Here is a 27,351-nt window from a genome sequence, read left to right as displayed (position 1 = left end):
TATATATATATATATATATATATATATATATATATATATAGGGGGCCCCCATGTTGACTCAAGCCCAGGGGCCCCCATCCTCCTAAATCCGGCCCTGCCGAGGCCGGTGGTCTTGACCCTACAGGGCAGCATTTTTGTGAGCTGGATACGTGTTACATTCCACTCTGAATAAAACGGTGACTTCCAGTTAAATTATGATGGAAGTGTTAAACCACTGAAGAGCATTCCAGGGTTGAACATTGACTTTGTCCCTCATAAGTTTGGTTTTATTGGTGAGTTATACAAGAAGTTGAGGTCAGTAACTCATCGACAGATGCTGAGAGGTCTTGCTGTACGCAGATAACACCGTGTTTTGTAGATTCATAAAGCTTTATAGTGTGCTTTATAGTTATATTTTAGTTATACTAGTGCTTTATAGTTATATTTTCACACACACAGATACAGACTTTGGACACATTTAACAAGCCTTTTTTTAAAAAATCATTTCTTTCCTTTCTCCTCACAGCCAGGACAAATTCCCCTTGGACAATAACTGCTCATTTAATCTGAAAGTTACCCACGTAGAACCGTTATTTGCTGTGCTTATTCCATTAGAAGGTGCTCATTTCTACCAGAAAGTTGGATGTTTCTCAAAACTCTGTTCGTCCCCAGACGATAAGAGAAAGTTAAAGATTGCAGACTGAGCCCGTGTGTGCAGCTCGCTCTCTGGTTTTTCCTATTTGGATTTCAGGGATGAAATTGTTTAGGGGGCTTTACGTTAAGTGACAGAATAATCTGGCTCATCTTCTTCCCCAGTCTGGCTGCTGTGTTGCATCCCTCGGAGGGATTTCTCTCCGTTTCGCCAGATGTTGTTTAAACCGCGTTTAAGCCTGAGAGGAAATGCAGAAGAGAGGGATACGAACACATGCGGCGATGAAAAGAGCTGATGAAAAGACAATGCTGGAGAAGTGAAAGGAAGGGGTTTACTTTGGAATAAAGACTAATAAACTCCTTTAAACTGGACTTGATTTATGCTCCTTATGTGTGTTAATGTGGCGTCACGCTCACCCTCATACATCATTATCTTGAGAACCCATTTAGAGAAAGATTGTGTTAATTACAAGCATAAATAATGCCGCTAAAGAGACCAAATCGCTGCTATAAGTGCTAACAGAATGCTGAGATCTTTGCGTAAAATTTTTGCATGAACTGCTGGAGTCAGCCTTGTCTGTCTGTCAGCAAAATATCTCACAAACCGGTGGATGGTTTAAATTGGAACCTTCAAAGTTAATGCTGGATATGCAAATACAGCTGACGCCACAGCTAATTGAATTATAACCAGTTTTTGTGTTTGCTGAAGTCAGTCAGTTTGACCGATACGGAGCTCAGTTTTGGAGAGTTCACCACAGCACACAGCCTGAGCGCTAGTGTGAAAACCTGTTGTGTAAAACTTTGCATGCGAGGCGACGGGCAGTACACACTTCTTAGAAGAATGCTACTTTCATTTCATGTATTTCAATATTGCTGATTTAAAAAAAAGCGTCACAAACCTAAGAACACTCTCTATTCTTACTGCAGAAAATCAGTTTGAGTAACGAAACCTCCTCTGTACACTCCGACAATGTGACGTTGTTTCAAAATGGACATTTTATTGTTGTGCACTCAGAATGACTCAGTTACCGTTTGTATAACAGCCATGGCATGCATGACATGATTTGCAGAATATGGTGATAATCCTTTGAGGGGAACTATCTTGCGGGAACATTTATTCATCTGAAACATGATGTTCTGTTCTTACACACTTATCCTTGATGTTCTGCACGTCCGTGGCATGGAGCGGTCGTCCAAATTACTACAGCTTAGTCAGAAGATGGGGTGGGTGGGGTGGGGCTGTAAAGTTGTTGCTAAAACAAGATGTGTGTTTGGAAGAGGTGGTTTATTTAAAAAAGACTTCCTCTGCCAAACACACATCTGGGACTGGATCCCTTCCTCCTCCGCATCCCCTGCTCTCTCCTGGCCTGTTCTTCATCAACTTGCCTTTTCCAGAAACAAGCTCTAAAATTTAACCTGAAGTAGCACCTGGAGCCAATCTAGCATAAATGTACTTTCCTGCTTCCAGTGGTGCGATAAAATAAGGTGTGTGTGTGTGTGGTAAAACCAAAAAGAAAGCATGTTTGTGAAGCTTAAGCCACCCGGGGTCTCGATGTGTTGCTGCTTTAACAAAAAAGGAGCAACTGGACAATAAAGTTCTGCTAAGCCCAGTCGTTTCATTGGTTTTGGATCAAGAATGGATTTCCACCATTTCCTCATTTATACAGCTAACTAAAATTTGTATGTACGTAATCTACTTATTGAGATATTTACTTAATCAGGAAACAAAACTTTTTGAGATTTAAAATGTATTTATAAAAGTGTCCTGGCTGAAACAGACAGCAGCTCAAAACAGTATTAACACCCCCCCCCCAAACTTAAACACATTCAGCCAGGGGCGCCAACACAGGGGGGACCAGGGCAGGCGGTGCCCAGCCTCGTCTAATCTTCATTAGTTGATTTTCAGTAAATGTTTTCTTATTAGTACTTTTGTCAGTTTCAGGTTATTTCGGTGATCTGCATAGATCTTTCTTTCATGAGACGGTACAAAACAAATTGATCTGCTTCTGTAACTCTTGTCAACTTCAGAGCTCAAGCAGGAATTTGGTGTGGTTGTCGCTGAGAGCCGACCGCATCTCATATCAGCCACAGATCTTGCGAGATCTTCGTTTAAAAGTTTGTCGTGCAAGGCGGCGGCCAGCACGCATTCTTACAAGGAGTGTTAGTTTCACTTCTGAATAGGAACCTAAGAGTGAGGATAAATATCAGTTACCTCAGTCATGGTTTTATCCGCTGTAAAGTAAAAATAAAACCGAACTAGGCCCATATCAGATAGTGATTTTCTAACTTTTGCATTGCAATATTTATTTAATAGCATATATATGACAACAGCATATTAAAACTGAATTGTGTCATGGCTTTTGTTTTTGGTGGGCCACCCCAAAAATTAATAGTGGCCCCCATCTGGCCCCCTTTTGAAAATGCTCCTGTGTTCACCTTTTGATTAGACAGTAAATTACTAAATGTACATAAATAAAGGCTGCAACTGTATTAGGTAATATCAATTTTGTTTATATAACTTTGTGTCTTTTTAGATTTTGTACCTTTTTAATATAAACAGTTGTCATTTTTCGGCTTTGGATAAATGTCGTCATGAAGCGCACAACTACCATCTCTCGCCTTGAAACTCTCAGACTCAAGAAAAATTAATATATTTTTTTTCTCCTCCTTTCATATCCTGCAGCTCACCTTTTCTTCCTGTTTTTGTTGCAGACTGGAGTAGCTCACGCTGCAGCGTAAACAACAGTTCGCTGCGTTGTCGGCAGCCACGTGCGCCTCTTTAAAATTCATATTTGGTCGGCACACAATCAAAGCAACATTCAGAGAGATGGAGAAACGTATGCTTTATTTCCTCTCTCACGTCCAGAAACGCTCCCGTATGATATAGGCAGATTATTTATGGAAATTTACTGGGGGAAATAAAGCATTGTATTATCAGGCCCACACAGAATGCACGAGCGGCGCATTTTCAATTTTTTTCGCTTTACATAAATTAGCTAAAATTTCAAGGCCCTTTTATTGTTGATTTGACTGAGTGCTTGTTATGAAGTGGAAGGGACAAGTGGAGCATCTGTTAAAGCTGAAATGTATTCGGGGAGCATTTGGTTTCTGAAGCTGTGATTTGAAACCAAATTGGTGCCTCCTGATTAGAGTAGCAAAATATTTTTGGCATTGAAATAAGACTTTTTTAAATTTTTTTGTTCTGAAACTCCTCAGAGGTTACAGCTTTTCTAACTTTTCCTATCTCTTCCTCCAGACAACTGGAGCTGCACAGTCCCGACGCCAGGCACACCATCGTGCTCCGGTGCCCGGACCAACCATCTGCCTTGTCCTGGTTCTCCTCCATGCACTCCGTCACTTCCACGCTGGCGCAGGTCTGTCTTCTTTAACGTGACTCGCTTTTTACAGGAAGCTCTCATCCTCGGTGTGCTGTTAGACACGTCACTGGCCTCTATCTAGCTTCTTTTTGTTTGTTTTAAAGTGTTTATGCATATTCAAATCACCACCCAGCCTTAAAAATGTATCGCCCCACCACAGCGGGCGCTGGCGGAGGTCATCCAGAACACATCCAGGACAGGGGTTGCTGGCAGCAAAGAGATTCGACACCTGGGATGGCTGGCAGGGAAGGTAGGAGTGTGTTTGTTTGGGTGTGCAGTGGAGAAACCGTTTGGACTCGTTCTCGTTTCAGGAACACATTCAGTCCTCGTAAATCGGTGAATTTATTGATAAAGGCTCGATTTAGAGTTGCTGGGATTATAAGTTTAGGTCGAGAATGGGTTGGACAGGTTGTCGGAGTCATCAGGGAATGAATCCAATGGTCGTTAAAATGATGGAAACACAATTGTGCGTGTGTGTGTGTGTGTAACTGAGGTCTGCTGCTTTCTCCCATTCTGAGTGGGCTCCTTTTTGTGTGTCCACAGCAGCAAACATATGGTTATATTATAAAATCTGCATATTTTCAGACTTAGGTTTCGTGTCCTTGGAATTACCTGTGCAGCATATTGATTTTGTTTGTATGTGAATAACTTTTAGGCTTGATTGGATTTCACCGCTGTCGGGCGGAAACCTCGTATTTCAGTTTTGCATCGTTTTTATGTTTCTGCTTAAATCACCTTTTATTGATCACCTTTCACCTCTCTCTGTTGTTTTATGAATGAAACTCCTTGTATCAAGCGGGATGCTATAAAAGAGCTGCATTCCTTTTTTATGCGTTTGCATAAATACAGCTTTTTTTCTTTATTTTATAGATGTATTGATTCTTGTATCACCCACAGCCATCCATGCCAGAGAAACTAGTCATCTTATGTTGAGAAATGTCAAGGTTTGGTTGAACCTTGAAAATAGCGTCAAGCGAAACCTCATGTAAGATTGTGAGATGTCATGTTCAGAGTTTGTCTTTCAAACACAAAGATATATATATATATATATATATATATATATATATATATATATATTTTTTTTTCTTTTTTTTTTTTTTTTCTTTTCTTGAAAAATTGGGGTTTTGGAGATGTGGTTCTGCCTGACAGCAACAATATTTTAGGCTTAACGCTCATTTTGGTGACTTTAATGGTCTCTAGAGTTAATTTCCTCCTGTGAAATAGTGTGTGTTGTCTGTCTGTGCATACAAGCTTAGATGCCTTTGACTGAGCTACAGGCACATCACGTTGCCCAAACTTTTCAAAACATCCACACACGAAGACAGTTTGTTGAAGCCACCGATTGTCGCCAGTCAAATTGATGAAATTTACCAGTTCATCAGTTTCTTGCCTGTTTCTATCTCAGGAGGGCTTCGGTTAACTGTGTGGGCTGAAGGGAGTGTAGAAAAAGGAGACAGAAGATGTTTAAATATTTGATAAACATAGAAACCAACCCGTGCTTGTGTACGTGCACATGCACCTATGGTTTCATGCATATTTGGCGTCATCCTCAACGGCTGTAAACACGCATGCCAAACCTATCAGGGAATTTCACACAAGCAAGCCCAGACACGGCAAACGCTTCACTCTTTCATATACGATAAAACACCTGGGCAAACACACACACACACACAGCTATAGCTATCTAATTTAGTCCTCATGAATTTGCCAATATTTGATCCTCAAAATGCAGTACAATGCTGTTACTTAGCAACATATACTCGTTATGTTAAAAAGATGACCCTCGACCCTCTGAATCTAGGAGTTTGATTGGTTGAGGCGGAACTTCAAAGGGCAGCTCAGGATTCCACGGCTCGGCTGCAGATAAGCTCTCATAATGAGAATACTTCTGGAGCATTGTCACATAAAACACACATGAAATGGGCCTCTGTGTGTGTGTGTGTAAGTGTGCAGCTGAGTGAGTGAGGGGGCACAGTAAAGCAGATGCATAAGTGTACCTGTGTCTGAATACCAGCTACAATCATTTATAGCTCATTCCCTGTTGCATACACAGTGGTGAATCTTACCACTTTCTGAAGTGGAACAAACGCATATTTTACACTCTAAACATACACACACACATCAGTCCTCTCCCTGATTTAAGTGTTTGTGAAAAGTAAAAAAAAAAAAAGAAGCATGCACTTCACATTGTGCAGCAGGAAAGTAATCAACTTCAAAATGGATGACCTGCCAGGAGGAATTGTTCAGTTAATGTCTTGACATTTCTTTCAAATCTGAGTAATTATTTGTTCTGTTATAATTATTCACTTGTCTAGCACGTATCAAGTGTTTTTGTGCTTGGTAAGACTGTACTCCAGTTTTGAGTTGCAAATGATAAAAGAGGACTTCTGCTGTGAATTTGGATATAATCCACTCAGGGACAAAAATAAAAAACAAAATGACAAAGTGATAGAATTGAAATGAATCTTCAAGTGCTGAAAGGTCATGTGGCTGGATCGCAATGATTACATCAGATTAAATGGATAACTCAGTTGGAGATGGTCCCATGCCATTAATGTATGGAATCCCCTCGAGCCTGGATACAAGCGGCGATTTGGTGCAAAATGGAGTCATTTATTCTTTCCTTGCGGCAAGTCAACCTCCAGTTATTGTAAGTGTCCTTTGAGGTTCGTCAAATTGATGCTGGGTTGGCATCAACATCTGAGCTGGTTCCACACACGTTCGATTGGGGAAAGATTTGGTGACCTTGGCTGGCTTTAGGATGTAGGCAGTCTGTGTGTGGATGGGTGTGGCCTTTAAGGACAGGCTATACCAGAGTACTGCCTCAGGAGAGGTAAGACGTGTAGACACAGGAAGTAACTGTGTCATCATGATCCCCATTAATCACTACTAGAGGTGACCTCAGTTCAGACCCTATGGCGCCTCACACTACAGTGTCAGGAGTAACACAGGTGTGTTTCCACAACCTTGGCAGTGAGGATTAGTCCTCACTCCTCGGTGCTGCCACACAGGATCGCTGTCTGCTGTAATTCAGAAGCAAGATTTATTGTTTCAAACTCAAAACTGTCAACCTTTTGTACTGCCGTCTGATGTGTCTAGAAGGCATTCCTTGTCTGGTGACCTTTACTCACCGTTTCACTGACTGTTGGATGCTCTGGCAATTGCCTGATAACACTGCCACTCCACTCGTTAAGCCAACACTTATACCCTTTGGTGCCCATTCAGCTCTTTTGCAAATCAAATTATGTACATGCCCATTGCAGGTCTGAATGTGGACCCAAATTACAGCCAAATGGAACCATTCCTTCTGAGGGCCTAACTTTATTTTCTGTCAGTGAGAGTACATAATTGAAATTTATTGACTAAAAAATTACCCGTCAAACGCATGCACTAAACTTCCACAAATATCTGGTGCTAAAAGTCACGGGCTGATAAATCACCTGATTAGTGTAGCATTTTAATTAGCAGTGACACAAACATTAAAAAAAGAGGGAACGAGGAGGAGAAAAGCAGACTTCTGAGTGTTACATCAGACTTTGGGGCTGTGGCAATTTGTTTTTGCCTTTCTCAATCCAGGGAAATAATCCATTAAGAAAGTAACTGACCTGAACTGAACTAACAGTTTTCTTGTTTGTTTCTCCTGCTTTCATTTTGGATGACACAAGCCTTCATTAGCCAGCAGATTGGTGGATGGGAGCATCTGTTTCCCGTCTCATTGTTTATCTGTTTTGTGTCTCAGACGGAGAGTGAGAAACAGTGTTGGAAGCCGGTGCTGGTGGTGGTGACAGAGAAAGACTTGTTGCTGTACGATAGCTTGCCGCGATGCAGGGAGGCCTGGCACAGCCCCGCGCACACCTTTCCGCTTTTAGCAACACGGTGAGTCCCCTAAATACTCACTTCATAGAGAGAAGCATTATGCTTACTGCATAAGTGAGTTGTTAGGATTGAAATTAGGCTATTTCTTGTATTGAAACAATTCAGGATTTGATTAAACTGTACATAAAAATGAGTTATTTAAGTGTAATGTTAATGAATGTCTCCTGCTTGTCTCAATGATGCTGTAAATGTGAATGCCTTCATGCAGTCTGGTCCACTCTGGCCCCGACCGGGGATCCCCCTGCTCCGGCACGGAGCTGTTCTTTGCCACTCGCACCGGCACGCGCCTCGGCATCGAAACTCACCTTTTCCGGGCTGAGACCACCAAGGACCTGTCCATATGGACCAGACACGTAGTCAACGGATGTCATGCATCAGCTGAGATGATCAAAGAAGTCACAACAAGTGAGCCTCGAGTCATTTAATGTTCAAACTGAGTAAAACAGACATCTTTTATAGGATTGTTTAAAACAACACAGAAACAATCATTCAGACTACACTGAAACCGGGCGAGCGTATATCACCCAAATCTGAAGAAGTTGTGATGTTGTATAAAACGTAAATAAAAACGGTGCAATGCAAATCTATTAAACCCATATTTTTTTCACAGTGCAACATAATAAACTTATCAGAAATTTTAAGTTTTTTAGGAAAGAAATAAGGTAATTTTGAATTTGATGCCAGCAAAAAAACAAAAAAAGTTGGGACAGACTTGTGTCCCAGCTCTTGTTTACTGCTGTGAACCACTGCCTCTTTTTTTTTTTTTTCAACAACTAGGAAACTAAGAACTAAGGAGACCAGTTGCTGGAGTCTTTGGAGAGGAGTGTTGTTCTATTCTTGACTGATTTCTGTACTTTTCTACACTGATGGTACCTTTCCAGATGTGTAAGCTGCTCATTTATTTCTCCAAATTCTTGAAAATGTTCGATAATATTATGAACTGTAGAGGATGGAATAATCAGAGTGTTACCAAGTTTTTGTTGAGGAGCTTTATTCTGAAAATATTTCCCTAATTGTAGCCTTTTTTTTGCAGACTTGAGAACCTCTGCCCATCTTTACTTCTGAGAGATTCGGCCTCTTTAAAATGCTCTTTTTAAAACCAGAACTTCTTACTGACCTGTTGCCAACTAACCTAGTTAGTTGCAAATTGCTCCTCCAGCTGTTTCTTATTTGTACCACTTACTTGTACAGACTTTTGTTGCCCCTGTCCCATATGGTTTTTAGATGTGTTGCTGCCATCAAATTCACATTTACTTTTTTTTTTTCCTTCCCAAAACAAGGGCAATATCTTTAAACACTTAAGATGTTTACTATGTTCCATTGTGAATAAATTTTGGAATTAGGAGGTTTGAAACTTATTGCATTCTGTTTTTGTTTAAATTTTACTCAACGTCCCAGGTTTTTCAGAACTGGGGCTGCGGGAGCAAAGTGAGCTGTTCCAGGTCACTTTGCTGGATTGTGCAGTTCTTCCTCTGACGTGTTCAGGCACGAACTGACAAAATACATCGAGGGAGATTTAAGAGGCTGCAGTGGTAAACACAGCCTTAGGTCAAGAAAACCTAAATCCACAGCATAAAGCATTATGTTTACGTGCAATGTACAGACTCCCACGTCCTCTGAGATAGAAGAGGGTTTGTGATCTAATTTGACAGCCATACAGAAGACGTGAACAAAGCGCTTGCTATTTATAGAAAGGAATGGTATGAGTGTTAGTGTGTGCTGTTTGGCACTGAGTATTGGTCGTTTAGGGAATTCCGGTATAATACCCCCACCCCTCCCTTGTGGCCTCCCTCCTTCTCAAAGCACAAAATGTCCTGGGAAATGTTTTTTCTCCCCCGAGTCCCTTTCTCCTTTCTATGTGGCAAATTAAGGGTTACCCCAGATTCATCTATCTGTGAGGCAGCATGATTCCAGCATGGTGCCAGTTTAGTTTCTCTATCATTTATCACTAAACTCTTGTTAAATTTCCTAAAAGTTTGTCTGCCACCACTGATCCAAGGAAAAATGTCCCCCTTGTTTTGTTAATGTCTCCAAAGTTTGACTCGGTTTAAAACTTTTTAGGATGTTTTTTTTTTTTTTTATGGTTTGACAGAAAATATAAATTCCAAAAAGGAATATTATTCTAATTGCTCCAGAAAGCTGGTAAATATGCTACTTACCTGAAACAAAAGTAGTGGCATCAGTAGTTAAAACAGCAGAGCTGTCAACAGTCGTGTCTCGTGGTCATGTGATAATGCCGTTACACGAGGTTGTCTACACATTTTCATCTGTCCAAAGCAGCTAATGAGGAGGAAAGAGAAGGACAAATACTTGCAGGATTAAAGGACTAAAAGCAGGACTAAAGCTGCATCAGGCTTTGTCCTCAGAATAGAGTGATGACTGATCAGGAAAATATTTTCTGAATTCAAAAACTGTTCGACTAGCACTGTACACAGGGCTGAATGGGCATTTTATTGCTGGGATGAGTCAGCTAATCTGTGTTGGCCTTTTTCTGAACATATTAAAGCCAACAGGGCCACGTTTAGCCAGGCTACAGTTCTGCTGTGTTTTTGAACCAGTTCTTACAGTTTTATTATAATAAGTAGCCAGTCTCCAAATGCTTCTATAAATTTATTTTTTATTTAAGCATAAATATATCTAACATCAATTAGGTAGTGACATATATTGTACTCTACTCCTGGCCATTCCAGGTTGTTTTCAAGCCTCAGAACTCTTAATTTCTGCACAAGCTTGGCTTTAACTTCTGTAGGATGTTAATCAAGGTAATCATAAGACGTGGCTGAAGATAAGAGTTTAAGAACTAATCGATTTTTTTAAACATTTATTGACAGATTGCTGATATGGAAGGTGAAGGTGAAGCGTTCCCAACCAGGTTTCCACAAGTTAGTCCCTTAAAATGGCTGCCACCTGTGACATGTGTTGGGGACGATGCTCAGCTACCACCACACCAGATTGTAGCTCTGTGTCTGTAAAATTGGCTAAATTACAGCCATAGTGTTTCTGAAGGTCAGTTGGCTTTGGCGACCATCTTGATTTGGGTTTGTAAAGGAAGCTAATGAGTCATGGGAAAAGTTTGGCCCTACCTGGTGTTATTTCCGTAATGGCCTTTTTCTCGCTCATTATTAAGTATCTTTCTGAAATGGATTTTATTACCTTTGAAACTGTAATATAGGCACTGATTTGCTCAGTTTCACGGAGTGGAAAGAGGAAAGTAATTTACAGTTTCCTGAGAAGGAGTCTGATATTGCATACAAAGTGCATTCACACATTTTTAAGCAGTTGTCACTTGAGGAGTCATTACACTGACCTTGTCGGCTTCTTATCTTTGTATAAGTCTAAACTCTTAATGTGTTAGTCCCTGTCAAAGCTTACAATGGAGATTTCTTCTGAAGGTAGATTAACTCCCAGTCACTCAGCCAGCGGTGTGCAATTCTTGGGAGATTTTAAAGGAGAAAGTAATTTGTTCAGCTCTGAAATCAAATTTCACCAGAACTTGGCCTTCTGTCATATCGCTTGATATATCCAAGGTGACTTAAAGACTTCAGATGTCATATTGATATTTTCAGCAGTTAGCAGGATAATGCCTAGGAAAAGGCTTTAAATCCTTCTCATGTCTACAACAAATCTTCCCTCTGTTTCTTTTAGCTTGGTTACATTCTATTAACCCAATGTGTCCTTCTTAAAAAGAAATGAATATATGTTTAACTAACTATAGTGTTTTAATTTACGTCATCTAACTCCTAAATTCCTGAATGGGCTGCCATTTTGGAGGTGCTCACAGTAAAAACCAAAGCAGCGTTCAGTACCTTTTGTGAACTCTGGATATTTTAACGTTTCTGGCAAAGAAAAAAAAAAAAAAGACAAACAGAAAAGTGTGTCAAAGCTGCCATAATATATTGACACCCCATAAAAAAGAGAGAGAACAGATATGATATAAAATCTGCATTTATTTGGAAATGATATCAACATCAGGAATAACATGAACCTGACCTGACCCGAGCATAAATATAAGAGTAGCAAACATCGGTTTCCTGAATCACAAACCACACAAATTTTCCAAATTACATTTTTCTGTTTAAAAAAGGGAAAAATAAAAGTATATATGTTGCTTAATATTGATTTTGTCACTTCTTTGTGCACAAAGTTGTCGTCTTTTTTCTCCAACTCGCTGAGGTTATTTCTCGTTAAAAACATTCCGGTCTGATAAATAAATCAGAAAAATTGACGCTTCCCGCAGCCACATCCACCCTCCGTGGAAACAGGAGCATCTTATTTTAACTGCATAAAATAAAACCTACAGATGGGTAGAAGGCCTTCTGGATTGTATTTCTAATTTTCTTTCCGGTGTGATGGCCGCCTCACTTCTGTCAGTCTGCCCCAGGGCAGCTGTGGCTACGATGTAGCTCACCGCCATCAGTGTGTGAATGTAAGGATGAATGGGTGAATGACTGAATGTAGTGTTGTGTGCTTGGACTAGTTATGGACCATAATTGCAAATAAGTAAAAAAACTGAATGAGTCTTCAAAAAAAAATTTAAATTCCATTTGAATTGTTTAAATAGTTAAAAGTCACAGAACAAAAGAATACACAGCAAGCTAAGTAATTAGGTCATTTACATTATTTGTTATGTTCTGTTACTGTGGGTTGAAAGATTTTATTTTATCTTTTAAGGTGCCCTTATGGGCCCGCGGTGGATCCTGACACTCAGATTATACTGTCGCCCGACTCGTGCAAATTATGACGTCAAGAAAGCCGAGATGCTGTTTATAACAGGAGCAGCAGTCACCTTAGTTTTTTTTTTTACACAACATGTAACAATCACGGAAAAAGTACCGACACGTGGGAGGAATGGCACGAGAACACGAGTCGTTCACAGGAAGTACAATCTTCATACAAGAAGGTACCAAAAAGGTTTCATCTTACCTCAGCAGTGTTTGAAGTTTATGAACTGCTTGCAATGATTGGACCTTTTACTTTTTTTTCTTTTTGTTGTTGCTGGCATCTGATTAGTTGTTTTAAAGCTTTTTAATTCTGGATCTTGTCGTCGCTGTTGTTGTCAGTGACAGCTGTGATATATATTTTTTTTCATAGTGCATTTGAGGATGATTAAGTGTTAGTGAACAGGTAAACAGTTTTATAACTTGCAGCAATTTAAAAAGCCAATTACCTCAGCAGTTTGTGGGAAATTAATCTATTAACCTGCTGTGACACTTGAAGTTGTGAGCAGCCATAGATACTAAAGTGCTTTCTCTGCTCCTAATGACTCCAGATTTGAAGGAAAATGGCGTTAGGTATCGTTTTTGTCTCACAACGGGGACAGAAGCTTTTAGCGTTTAAACTTTTTGCAGAAACCCTCTTCCCCGACTGTCCTCGTCCGTCCCTGATTTATTCAGTCACTTGGTGTTATCACTCTCTGATCCTTTCATCCCTGTGTTTCTTCCTCTCAGAATCAGACATAAAGGGGCTTTGTTGCAGCCTGAAAAGCCCCTTTCTGTGCTGTGAGGAGATATTCGTAGCGGGAAACCAAGGGTTCCCCACAGAACAAAGTTCCCAGGTAGAAGAGTACAGTTTCAGGTCTAATTTTCACTCCCGAACGCAGCGAAGACCGGCACTCTTTTCCTCCGCTCACGGCTCCATTTATGTCATTACGGGCGCAGTTGTCTGGCTCCACAATTCGTTAGAATTGTGTTACTCGTTATGAGACTTCCCTTACGTCTCAGTTTGAGATGTATTTAGATGTAGTTGTGCATTCAGGCCTCGGGTGTAGATTTGCTTTTTAGGAAATTATGCAAGCATTAGCAAGATTGAGCTTGTTGAGTTCATCCCTCCTGAAGACCCCCCCCACACACACACACACACACACACACCACCACCATAAAAAATCCCAAAGTATGTACTTGAATGTTTGCTTAAATAAGAATACCAAAGAATTTGACATGCAGTAGGAGCCTTTATGATAATGTATGCTTTTCTAAACATCACTGTGTTACTGGGGAATTGGGGAAAAAAAACCTGATTTGGAATAGTTCAGGATTAGTTGAGCAAAGGTTCTGCACCAACTCAAACTTTTGAAGATTCAAACTTATGAAAACACATATTTTAACCAACAAAAACTTGATATTATTTAACATAAACCAGCAGTGATGTTTTTGTTGTGTTTGTTGTTGTTTTACCACTTCAGTTTGGTCTCTGATTTTGTTGTGGCTGTTTAATGTTGTGCTGGGATTTCCTATGGTAACATGCTGATTGGTTTAATGTTTCCACTGGACGACTGCTGCTGCTGCTGTTTGGGACAATCAGTTTATTAGCAGTGATTGTAATTGTGAATAAGAGCGTGTACGTACTCCTACTTTAAACTTCCTGGTAATCAAAAACATGTTTGCATATCCTAGCTTGATGATGCTCCTCTCCAAATTAGATGTGAACAAAAGTGGAAACTGATTTTTTTTTTTTTTTTTTTTTTTACAGTAGTGTATTGTTGGAGGATTACTGTTCATACATTTTGACCTGCCGACAGCCTTTAAATGAACAGGAAGTGAGATTCTGTGGAAGGTTATGACCAATTATTATCCTACTAGTTGTACATGCTGTAGCTATTAAATGGTTCAGCTTGGAAAACATTGATTCATAATGAACAAAATGACGAGCTAAAGGCTAGTCCAAACACACCCAAGACAAAAATGTTTTGCCTGCTTTTAAAACTGCAATCTTAAAAATTTCATACCTGCTAATGCGGAGACTACTTTATAAAGCGTTCAGTCGTTGTCAGTTCTGTGTCACATGGTTAATCTAGCTGAAGCATTATAATGTTTCATCAGGAAGTTCCCCTGGCTGCTCTGGAAGTGCTACAGTTGGCTGCTAGTGTAGATAATAAATAATGACAGCTATCTGTGTAAATAACTGTTATGTGAAATGAAACTTTAGATTAATCGGTAACTCTAAATTGTCTCTAGGTGTGAGTGAGAGTGTGAACGGTTGTTTGTCTCTGTGTGTCCCTTTGATGGACCGGAGACCTGTCCAGGGTGTCCCCACCACGTCTCGCACAGTGACGGCTGGAGATAGGCGCCAGCTGCCCGTGACCCGGAAACGAGAAGCGGGTAAAGAAAATGCCTGGATTGTCTGCAATGTAAAGGTTAATAAAACAACATTTGCATAAACTTACATATTTGAGATTGGAGTTGTTTTAGGACCACCGTTAGGATAGTTTAATTCCTGTCGGAATTAAACCATTTATTAAAGCTCAGGTCATTCAAGTTCCTCTCAACAGCAGATAAGATATTTGTTAATCTTTCTACAGAATCCCTCTGTAAAAGCCTGCATTGCTGCTTTAATAGCTGAAAGGATTACTACATACACAGCAGTTCATAAGGTTTATGTGCAGTGTGGTCCAGTATACAGAGGACTGAACAACCTGGATCAAGCTGTTGAATGTAATAATACACACATGATATGAGTAAACACTTTCACGCTCATATACAAACACATCCACTCCCTTTGCTGCACATGCACAATATCTTAGCCAACAATAGATGGATCATTTTTCTTGCTTGTCGCCTCTTTTGTCAAACAAACTCAGTTTAGGAGATCGCATGTCATTGAGACAAGAGTTGACTCTCTGCTGTAAATAAAGTTTTCAGTATGGGGCCTTCATGTCTGCTGACGAGAGTGAGGGTAGTCCGTTTCAAAAAGACAAAAAAAGAAAAATCTACTGTTTGACAAATAAGACTAAATGTATTTAGATTACTCTGTGGGGGATGCGCCGGAGCCGATAGAGGCTGTGCTTTAATTGGAAAAGTTGCTGTAGATAGTAGGCCACACTCTGCTTTCAGGCAGACACCTGCTGCGACGGGAGCTGGAAAAGAAGTGATGAGAAGTGTTGTGAATTCGAGAAACCGCGGAAACTCTCGTCTTTCAGCGAGCTCTCCAGTAGCGGAGCAGTGGGTGTTGCTGAAATGCTGCAGCGTTTCGTGTGTAAGTTAAGTAAACAGATACGGGCTGCGTGGCACTCGGAAGAAGCGTCACTCCTTTAATTCGTGTTTCTACCGTCCGCTCGTTACAAACAAGGTCGATACACTTTAAAAACAAGATTTGCTCATGAGGGAACCCTGTCTTTGTTACTTGTCTCTGTCTTCCAGGTTGCTTGTTCCGCAGTCAGGAGTGCCGGCTGGTGATCCACTACGAGAGGGGCTTCTCCGTGCTGGCCGACCCGAAAGTAGCCGATGAGGAGGGCGGTGAAGAAAGAGTAGTTAGCTCTTCCGTCAAGCCCCAAGTGCTCCTCTCCTACCCTTTTGAGAAACTAAAGATGTCTTCGGACGACGGAGTGCGCCTGCTTCTGCTCGACTTTGGAGGCAAGGAAGGGGAGATTGTAAGTGTTCAGGCTTTACGTTTTGACAAATAAAAAGTAAAAACCTATTAATAAAATATTACAGTAGATAACCCTACAGTCCAGTAGAGATACAGCTGTATGCTCAGTCAGATGCAGGTCTCGAACAGTGAAAGTTATGGGGGGAAAAAATGAAAATTTTAGTTTTTTCTCGAAGGTCTCGCTTCAAATTTTCCAAATTTTGCAAACCTTCGTGCTGTAAACTAAGTAAGTTTGACAACATAATGATCGTCCAGAATCTGTATCAGAAGAAAGCTCCGGTTTTAAAACCAACAAAATATTTCCAAATGCAACATTCACTACAAGCATTAAATTGTTTGCGTTTTTCTTCATCATAAGCAGAGAAGAAAAAAAATCTGAGCTCTGGTCAGAGCATTTCTTGTCCAATTTTATTTTATTTCTTTATCAATTCTAACAAAACCTATTGTTTTGTTTTGCTTTTTTTCAGTCCAACAATTCTTAGGTTTCATGTGATAATTTATTCTGTGTTAGTTGCTCATTTCTTCATAGTTTTTATTCATAAAAAAGGGGGGCGGGCGGGTACAAACAGCTCTGTCTAATCCGTAAAAACAAATATATTCTTATGACTATACTGATTTAGGAGCCTGGGATTAAAAGTTTTAGTGCAGAAATCTTCCTGGTTTAAGTTTTGTTGGCAACTTCACTAGTTCTGCTTCGGCCTGGTAAAGCACGATTTAGTAGCATTTACATAAACAACTGTGCGCAGATTAAAAGATCTGAAACACCTTTGCCAGAAGATAATCTCAGAAACAATGAGCCATTGTCTGACGGCGGGTTTTATTTTTCATTAGCTCCTCAAAAGATATTTGCATTTAAATAATAGCTGGCCCGATGGAACAGAAAACCTGCCAATAAATATCTGTCCTGCGGTGTCAGATATTTTGACACCAGCACCAAAAGTCAAAAAAATGTTGTCAGTTGTCCTTTTGAAGGATTTATTTCTTTGGACTGGAAGCAACAGGAGCTCAATATGATGATTGGTATGAGCAGAAAGCTAAGGATAAACTATGAATCTGAACATTTAATTACAGATCAGTTACTTAGTTTTCCTCATGTTCTCGAGAAACAGTCAAGAAAATAAACAGAAAGCTTTCCATTGTTCCATAATTCGTCATTTGGACACAGCTCTCAGTAAATCAGTAAGTATTTCAAGTCTTATTTTTGGCTTTGGAACTGTGTGTGTGTACATTTTTTTTTTTTTTTTTTTGGGGGGGGTTTCAGTTCCTCCTGGAGAAAAAAGGACTCTGTTCCATTTAAAGCCCAGCCTCGCCGTGGTCACGTACAGCTCGCAGCAAGCTGAAAAAGCTCATTTTGTCTCCGAAGGGGTTCTGGGTGGACCGTCTGGGGAAACGAACCACGAAACAAACTGCGGCACAAAGTGTTCGTGACAGGAGGAAAAAGAAGAAAAGGAAAGGAAAGGAAAGGAAAGGTGGTGCAGCAGAAAGTAAATTACAGCACTTCATTAGAAAATAACACCTACGGAACGAAATAAACTTTTCTAACAGGTTCTTACCAGGTGAGGGCATTTCATAGTGCGGCTTTGCTTTGAACGCGGCCTGTCGCTGGCTGTGAGACTTTTAATCTGTTCCAGCCGGCTCATTGTGCAGGGGGAACAAAGTAATCAAGAGCTGCAGGTGTACAAAGTTTTACTTTGTAAGTCTCGTCCTTTTTTTTTTATTTACTGACATAAAAATTAACAAATTTGAGCTACCGTATTTTCCGGACTGCAAGACGCACTTAAAAGCGTTCAGTTTTCTCAAAAAACGACAGTGCGCCTTATAATCTGGAGCGCCTTATATATGTAAGAAGTCGTCATGTTTTAGTACGACTTTGGTAAACTACAAAGCTGCACCGCTCGCAGCATTAAGGCTCAGTTATAGTCGCTCAGGGCTCTGTGGACCTGAGCGAACGGTGGAGGCGTTTATACTTTACGCTTACATCGGTGCAGTATCCTTCTGTGAGTTTTGTTTGATTATCTTTGTGATCTCTCATAGAGGCGATCATATAAATGCTGATACAGGCGAACCAGCTCCGTTAGAGCACCGAAATCCTCCATTTTGAATGGAGCGCGGGGCACGCGAAGTTACAAAAATTGGGAGGTGCACAACGATGCACTTTATATACAACAAAAGATCAAAAATGAAGCATTCATTGACAGTGCGTCTTATAATCCAGTGCGCCCTATAGTGCAGAAAATACGGTAATTAATTTATATTTGCGGTTTCTTCAGCAAAAACCTTCCTGTTTCATCGTTCATAAAAGTAACTATAAACACTCAAATGTGGACTTTCTAAGCATATTGTATTTATAAGCTGAAAGCTGAGGTGTTTTAAAGTCAAAGTGTAACACGCATGTTCATGCTCTCTCTCAGACAGAAGCAGTCAGCTTTGACTGCTCTGCTTTATCCTGAAGGCGAATCAGCAAAGACTTCTGAGCATTTATTCAAACCCGTCTCTTGGCTGTTTGGAGCACAACAGATGTTTGTGTCTGAAGTATTTCTAAATCCAAGCACAGTTTCAGTTCAGACGGGGCGTTAGAAACACCCTCAAAGGCTCATCCACTCAAAGTTTGGAAGTCGGCTGGATCTTCTTCCTTTTTTTTAATTTTTTAATTATTTTTATTCAGGCCTCATATTGTCAGGTTGGCAGGAACTGAGCGCGTCAGATTTTTATGAGTCCACGCTGAGGCACACTTACAGGAAACATTATGACCGGCGGAGACTTGGGGCTCAGTCAGGATGATGTTTCACTCGTATCGAGTTGGCAGGACTCGGACATTGTAAACTGGTCAGTTAAAGAGTTGTTCAAGCGTAAATTTATTTATTTTTTAAGTTAAAGCTCCCTGAACGCTTTGAGTCACGGTGCTGGTGAAAGTAGCCCTTCGTTGGCCCATACTGTGAGGTGTTTTGTCAGCGCTCAGCTCCAACTAAGACTCTGGATCCACCTAATCCGCGCTACACGCTCTGAGTATTTATTTTGTTTTAGACTGAACTGGGGAGAAAGGGTCACCTGAATTGGACAAAGCAGAGCTGAGACCATCTTTCAGGGGAAAAGAAGAAGAAAAGAAATTTTATGCAGTCACGCTATTCAGCAACAAACAAAACAAAACGCTTTCTGTGAAATGAAAAACACAAAGAAAGTTAGATTATGGATACTGTTTTTGTGCAAAAAATAAGTCTTCCAAAGTCTTTTGTCCCTTTTATTTTGTCAGAATATTGAGACATTTTTTTGTTTTGTTTTCATGTCAGGTGTGTTTCTTGTTTTGTTAAGTCCCGTGTCTTTTGCCTCTCCCTGCAGCAACTGGACCTGCACTCGTGTCCGAAGCCCATTGTCTTCATCCTCCACTCCTTCCTGTCCGCCAAGGTCGCCCGTCTGGGTCTGGTGGCCTGATCGGCTCACGGAAAAGGGACACCCTTTTGAAAACGAATTCACTTTGTTTCCTCATTTATCTGCAGCCCCACACGCAGTTCCCCACCTCAGACTCCTTCAGCTGGAACACCCCCCCCACCGCCACACCCCCCGCCGAGCTGAAAGAATGTAGTTTTCATCTGGAGATTGAGCTCTTTGGGGGTGCGTACGTTTGGTGAAGCGTCTGCGACCGGTCGGACTTTTGACCCCCCCTCTCCCTCCATGTAAGGGCTGCGGGGAATTTAAAGTCGACTGAAGGACCACAGCTTAAAAACAACAACAAAAAATAGGACAATTGAAGAAGCTGAGGACGATATCTAGGAGAAGATTGGGCATTACTGTCACGTCCAGGATGGGAAGGAGTGGCCACGTCTAGCAGGGTTCAGATGAATTCCCTTTTAATCCAATCAAAGCGTTAAAGCAAACCTGCTTTCCATTTACCAATTATACAATTTATTCCCCATTAGCTCTGAACGGGCATTTTGAATCCCGCTCGTCGTTTGTCTTCCTCAAACACTTGATGCTCCGCGGACAAACTTTGCGCATTAGTCTTTATTAAGAGTCCCCCGAGATGTCTCGTTAGCGGTGTCAGCATTCATCATCCCGACCGGGAGGCACATTTTCCCCACAATGTGACGGCTCATTCAGATTTCAAATGGGACAGTATTCTGTTAACAGGTTGCTGATGAAGGCCCGACTGGGTTTTGGAGGCATTATAATGTCTGAGTGGAGAACCACACATGAAGGTTACAGGCATTTACCCATATAATCGAAAGGAAATATAAGATGTTTTTTAGACAAATATTCTTTATGACTTTCTTATTGGATGACACATTTGAATTGCAGTCACATTAAAAAGTGCAAATTCTTTTAAATCTTAAGCATTTCCTTATCAAGATCTAAAGAAAGGGTCTTTAAATCAGACTAAGAAAATCTCTGATTAATAACAACAACAGCACGATCATACTGTGTCACAATTTATTTAATAAAAACTAAGAATATGCAGGTAGTGTGCGCAAAAAACAAACCCCCACCACCACCACCACCACCAAATTACCTGCTATTGTACGAATAAGGAGTTCTAATCAAATACGCCTAATTAATCTGAGCCCCTCTGCAAACAGACGCCTTTGCTGGTCTGGAGTGTTCAGGTGTTTGGTATAAAGTGTCATAAAGAGAGAACAAAAATGAATAAAAACAGCAGTGAGCTTAAAAAAAAAGAAAAAAGCAAACGTTGCAGCCCAGCAATCTGAGACGGGTCATCATTCTGCAAAGAGCCAAATCACTCAGGAACGGGGAAAACAGTTATCAATATTCCCAGGAGCGGACTCCTCAGTGAGTTTACCCCCCGAGTTCAGACTGAGCGGCGCTCAAGAGAAAACAGCGAGGAACCCAGAAAGATGCGTCTCCGACTCCGCAGGCCTCCGCCGCATTAGCAGAAAAATACAGCTCGAGTTTGAGAGAGACGGACTGTCAACACAGAGAAATCCACTCCAAAAACACGAAAATGCCCCTACAACTTTCACTTCTAACCCTTATTCTGAAAAAGTTCTCGTTTTACACGAAGTCCCAACTTTTTGGGGAACTGGTCTTGTAGTTAGCAGCGTCTGAACGAACTGAAAGTCCCTGAAACAACGTCCCTCAGACGGACGAAACCAAAGTGGAGATGTTTAGCTGTGCCTCTGTCTGTAGAGACACGGACACCAGTAGGGAGAAGAAAATACTATATTTTATTCCACAACTTATACATTAATGATTACAGTTTATACCCTACGCAACTGCTGCTGTTCTTTATTTCGTAGAAACCATTTTTAATGAGACTGTTTTTCAAACCAAACGTGTTCTAAGTTTGATTTCAGACATCTGCTCACCTCAGCCCCCGTTTAACCACAGCTCGACCTTTTGGGTTTCTGCTTTTAATGAGACAGGACGTGTTAGCTGATGAGCCGGAGAAGTTCGGGACAGAAGCAGGGCAAACCGTTTCCTCCTTTCGGTAAACTGCTCCTGACTGAAATCAACACTTCCGTCTTCGCCGATCAACTCGAATCCTCTGTCTGAATTGACGAACGCCAGTCTGTCATATGAATCGAGTTAACCCCCCCCCTGCGGTGAGTGGTTCTGTTAATCGCCAGTGTTGATAATGAGACAGAACCTCCATCAAATGGTATCAATGAGATCCCATCAGCTACCGTCGTTACATCGAAGTAGCCTTCGGTCTCCCTGCTCGTCCCGCAGCAGCTGTGCGGCTCGTTAATCGTCTGAACGTCATGGAAGCGGATCACATCTGTAGCCTCCTCTGTCTCTGACGTGGCTACCTGCCAGGTTTTTCCACTTGTACCGTCAGTAAACGGAAGAAAGTTTACGACAGAATGTAAAACAAAAAAAACCCTACTTCTGTGGTGGTTATGTCTGATGATTGTGCAAAGACGTTCGGACGGATTTTGCGCTCGCACCGAGACGCTACCCTTCGCGCACACTGTAAACGATGATTCCTGCATTGTAATCCTACACCGCTGTAGACGAAATGTACGATTTGTCGATGCCTAAAGATAGTTGTAACACTGAAGAATCCAGCACTTACTGATAACGTCACGTAGAGAAAAGGTCTCCGAGCAAAGGCTACTTGGATACGTAGAGAACTCTCGATGCCTTCGGCAGCTACTGTACTGTCGCTATGATTGATAAAGTCTAGTTTTTAATTCAAATGTTGCACATATAAATCATGTATTTAACAGTGATGGGATGAATTGTTGTTGTTTTTTCTGTTGTCTGTGATTTATTCATTTCTCATCAACAGCAAATACAAACCATCTGTTTTGTCTTATTTATTGTTGCCAACTGCCAGAAGGTGGGCAATAATGTACGTAGTCTGTGTGTGTGTTGGCAAAATCTCTCATGAACCTCTGGACAAATTTTAATGAAACTCTCAGAACATAACCAACGGATGTACGCCTACAGCTAATTAACATTCAGAGTCAATCTGATTCAAGATGGATGCCGCAGCTAATCAAATTAAACACACAAAAATGGTTAGGGTTAGTCGGTCGGTTTTACAGATTTTGAGATAAACTCTGGTGTGGTAGTAGCTGAGAGTCATCCTCAACACATACGTTGAGCGCTAACTGATCACTTGAGAGCTTTGTTTGAAACTTTACATTACCTCTTGGAGTTTACTCTGTCTGTCTGTTAGCAAAATATCATATCAAACCACGAACAGACATCAATGAAACTTTCTAAAAGTAATCCCTGCATGTACATCTGTAACAGATTAAAGTTTGGATTGGACACCCCTGCTCTAAGCATTACCACATAGTGTGACAACTCAATGTTGCGTAACATGCATAACAGTATTTATAGGTTTTTCCCTAAAAACAGCTACGACAGCCTCCTTTCTCATCACAAGAGGATCTCAGTTTAGAGCTCTGCCATGACAGGCGGCGGGCGACGTGCATGCCTTCAGACTACGCTAGGCCTTAAATTTGCAAGCGGCGCTGACCCCGAATGTTGATTTGATCGAAATGGATGGAAAATGGAAAAAAAAAACAAAAAGGCCCCACTTTCCGAATTAAAATGATGTTTAACTGCTTTCTAACGGCATGCACATTCGCCAAAATGAGCGGCATTCTGCTTTGGGAGCACCTGAAACGGGGAGATGTGCTAATTTATGGGCCGTTAGTGACAGTTCAGCTGGATTTGGGAAGCGTTTTAGTGGGCGCCTCAGCGGGAAGAATTCATGGCGCTGTTGAGTTGTAGGCAGCACTTAACACAACCGTAACTCTTGACATTGTTTACTTCCCTCCAAGGTAATGAGCTGGTATCCACTCTCTCTCTCTCTCTCTCTCTGTCTCTGCACCGCACTCGCACAAACAGATGGATGGATACATTAATGGTAATGAGTGGAAGGAGTTTGGACCTCGACACGGCTGTAACTCTCGAAATTGTTTACAACTTGACATTCCCCACGGGCATATTTTCCCACCTCCTGGTATTTATTGTGTTATTGAATCATGTCAGACACTAAATGTCTGCAGATAGTAACTGTTGCATTATGTGAAAGAGAAAACACAAAGTAGCTTGTTTTTTTTTGTTTTCTTCCCAGGACAGTTTTCCCACGGAGTCACACAGACTAATGACCTGAAGAAGTGAAGTGAAGTGACATTTATTTATATAGCACTTTTCAGCAGCAAGGCGATCCAAAGTACTTTACAACACCGAAACAACAACAGAGTCAAAACAACAATCAGGCGCATAATCAAATACAGCAAAAATCATAGAAATAATCAAATATAGATTAATCGTGTATAATCTAAATGAAATATAGGATAATCTAAATGAAATCCTGAAACTAAACATATCTAAACATGAGCTAAAACACTCAAAAAAGTAGCTAAAATAATCTAAATAAAATCATGACAAAGCTAAAGCTGAACTAAACAACAATTAGGCTAAGACAATCGAAATATGAGCTAAGATAAACTAAACTAAACTAAAGATGCACGCAAATGGGCTTTTTCAGTCCTGTTGAGGGATGATGGGGGAAAAAAAAAAAAACAGGCTCGTATTGACCAAGACAGTCTGTTTTTTTTCTGATGAAAAAGGAACCAGAAGAGAGACGGGTCGATAAGCAATCAGTCATAAACTCTGTGTGTGTGTGTGAGTTGTCTGGAGCTGTGTTCATGCGGTGGATCCCTCTCACACATGCAAATCCATTCGGCTGAAGTTGTTTGTTTGTGGGTGGAGGGACAGTGAAGTGGCTCTGAATGAACAGCTTCTCTCGTTGCATTCCTCGACTGCTGCGGGTCCTCACTGGTTCCGGGCTGTGTTTGTGTGTGTGTGTGTGTGTGTTTGCATAAAATTGTATTGCAATCGTGTGTGTGTGAGTCAGAATCAAGTTTTCTGTGCTTATGTAGGAGATAAAAAGGGGGCAGGTGAGTTCATGAGTTCCAACTTATCCAACAGCTGAAAGCAGATTTATTTTTTAACTACATTTTGTTGAAGAAAAGTTTCTTTTTAAAGGGATAGTCTGGTCTTTTTTTGTATAAAGTGTTCTGTTAAATGGTTATCAGTGGCACAGAGTGTGGAGAAAAGAGCAGAAGTCCTCTTCCAGGCCAGGCTAATAGGTAACCAAACAAGAACCTGTTTTTTAATTGTTTTTCAGGCTTATAAAACAATTCTGTCAAAAAGACATACAGTACCAGTGTGACAGAATGCTACATTAGCCAATATTGAACTTCTACATTTTAGAGAATTATAAAAAGGAGTGTGTGTGTGTGTGTGTGTGTGTGTGACTTATTAAAGTTATAAACAATATGTTACCTATTGCAGACAGCTTTTCAAACCACCTGTTTGCTAACAGATCAGTTCAAAGTGGATTGTTGTCATCTCCAAACACAAAACCTTCACAGCAGTTTATTTAAACTAGATTTTGTAAACTTTTACACTATCAGAATTTTAGAATAATCTTGCCAAAAGTCCCTCAGGTTGCACCAGAAGGGATAGAAATATCTATTTAAGCTTGCAAGTAATCATAGATTTCTATGTAAATTGTCACAGTTCTGGTCATTTCTGTGATGTGTTCAGGTTATAATTTATTTAGCCTGTTTTTTTTTTTTCTTTCCTTAGTCCCTTGTTTTTCTGTTACCAGTTCAGTCAGGCGAGTAGGTTTTTGTGTCGTATTCGCTGCCACACACACACACACACCTGTAGCTCATCCGCTCGTTAACTCACCTGTCGTCACCTCTCCCAGTGTGTGTGCCGTGTGTTAGTTTCTCAATGGCTTCTTGTTACATTCACTGTCATCATTCGTGCCTGCTTGGTTCCCGTTCCTCAGTAAGTTAGTTTGACTTTTTTGTTTTCATATTAAGTTAGTTATTAAAGCTGTTGGATCATACGAGCCCACAGCTGCCTGCTAACTGCAACCATGACAGTAAATAATCATGTATTGCAAAACTGACGATTATGTAAAGGTTTAAAAATAGTTTGTGTGAAGTGTTATGAATATTTTTTAAAGAAGGTAGTTGTTTCGAGGTGGCGGCATTCCACTTAATCTATTCAAGACAAGAACAAAACAGTTAGCTTGTCCTACAACATTCAGGGGTGTCCAATCCTGGTCCTGGAAGGGCCACTAACCTGCATGTTTTAGGTGTTTCCCTGCTGTTATACATCTGATATGAAGGAGTGAGTGATTAACAGGCTTCTGCAGAACTTGGAAGACCTGCTGCAGAGCAGGGAAACAACTAAAACATGCAGCCAGCATAGTGGCCCTCCAGGACCAGGACTAGATACCGCTGTACTACAAGACAAAAAGACAATAATTCTCCCAGAAGCAAAGCAGCAGAGACAGAAAAACAAACCACCCTTATTAGTGGGGAGGGTCTATTGTGGCAGGTTTGGTACAAGATCAGTCAGTTGGTAACTTCTCTATAAAATAAAAGTCATAGTTTACTGTCTTTGTCATCCAGTCTGAATTGTAAACAAACCACAGGCCACGTGTCAAACAGAACGTTTGATCAAGCTCAGAACATTTTCATTGAAAATATTACTAAAAAGTCAAATAAAACGAAAAATAAGGAGTCCTTGCTTCAGTTAAATTGACCTGGACTTGATGCAAAATAAAAAAACACAGACCTGACCCCCCTCCCCATGTGAAAATATAAACTAAATATGATGCTTCTCAGTGGGCTGAGTGCTGGAGTAGAAAACGATCCTTGCTATCAGGGATGTCGAATTAATATAAAAATGGACGCCACAGTACTTCTCGAAGCACCGAGTAAATGATACAACTGCTTGCCATACCTCTGTCCACAGAGCTTCGAATTTAACAGGGAGGTCTTCAAGTTACTGAATGTTATTCTGAACCAGATGTGCTTTGTGTAGGGCGGGCAACCCTGGTCCCGGAGGGCCACCATCCTGCATGTTTTACTTGTTTCTCTGCTCCAACACACCTGATTTGAATCAATGGCTGATTAACAGGCTTCTGCAGAACAAGAAGAGGTGATTTAACCACTGAATCAGGTGTGTTGGAGCAGGGAAACAAGGAAAACATGCAGGATGGTGGTCCTCGAGGACCAGGATTGCCTACCCCTAGATAGTCCAGTATTTTCCTCTGCTTGTGGCTGTTTAATAAAATACAGTTAAAATATGCCCTTGCTAATTTATAGGAGGGGTGATCCCCTATGACTGACGTATTTGTCGTCTAGTTCATATACCCATCAAAACATCTACGGCAAACAGTCACAATGTGAATACGTGTACCATTACAGCCCTATAATTAAACTCCTTTTCTCTAAACTCAGGTCTGTCAGGGTCGCACACGAAGCATGATGTAATCCAGACTTGTAACACTTACAGCGGGTTCGTTTTGTTCTCCAGCTCCGTCTAAAATGTCTCTAAGAAAACAGAATAACTTATCTGAAGCGGAGACCTTCACCTTGGAACAGGCCTCCCGCCATCCACAGTGAATCAAACGATGAAGGGCGTCAGCATAATGAAAGTCACCCGTCTCTGTGAATGCCGCTTTTTTACATCTGCTGTGAGCAGCCGGGAACAAACACAAATGGATCAGGTGGAGATGAAGTGCGAAACTCCATCCAGACGAAGCTATGCGAGTACAAATTTACTCTGCGGACTCAGTCCCGAGCACAAACAGCCCCAGAAA

General features: G+C 40.9%; 1 protein-coding gene across 1 annotated transcript in view; it reads left to right on the top strand.

The window, feature by feature from the left end:
* The window catches only part of sntb1 (syntrophin, basic 1), a 45,637-nt gene extending 23,180 nt beyond the window's left edge, over nt 1-22,457 (top strand). The window contains exons 3-8 of the mRNA XM_017410029.3: nt 3,887-4,004; nt 4,168-4,257; nt 7,747-7,883; nt 8,092-8,288; nt 16,019-16,248; nt 19,584-22,457. Coding sequence (XP_017265518.1) covers nt 3,887-4,004; nt 4,168-4,257; nt 7,747-7,883; nt 8,092-8,288; nt 16,019-16,248; nt 19,584-19,676 — 865 coding nt within the window. The 3' untranslated portion in view covers nt 19,677-22,457. The remainder of the gene's footprint in view (nt 1-3,886; nt 4,005-4,167; nt 4,258-7,746; nt 7,884-8,091; nt 8,289-16,018; nt 16,249-19,583) is intronic.
* The last annotated feature ends 4,894 nt before the right edge of the window (nt 22,458-27,351 follow it).

This window comes from Kryptolebias marmoratus, linkage group LG16, assembly GCF_001649575.2.
Source record: "Kryptolebias marmoratus isolate JLee-2015 linkage group LG16, ASM164957v2, whole genome shotgun sequence".
NCBI classification, from domain to species: Eukaryota; Metazoa; Chordata; class Actinopteri; order Cyprinodontiformes; family Rivulidae; genus Kryptolebias; species Kryptolebias marmoratus.
The sequence above is the reverse complement of the archived record's forward strand: the minus strand, read 5'-3'. Positions and strand labels throughout refer to the sequence as shown.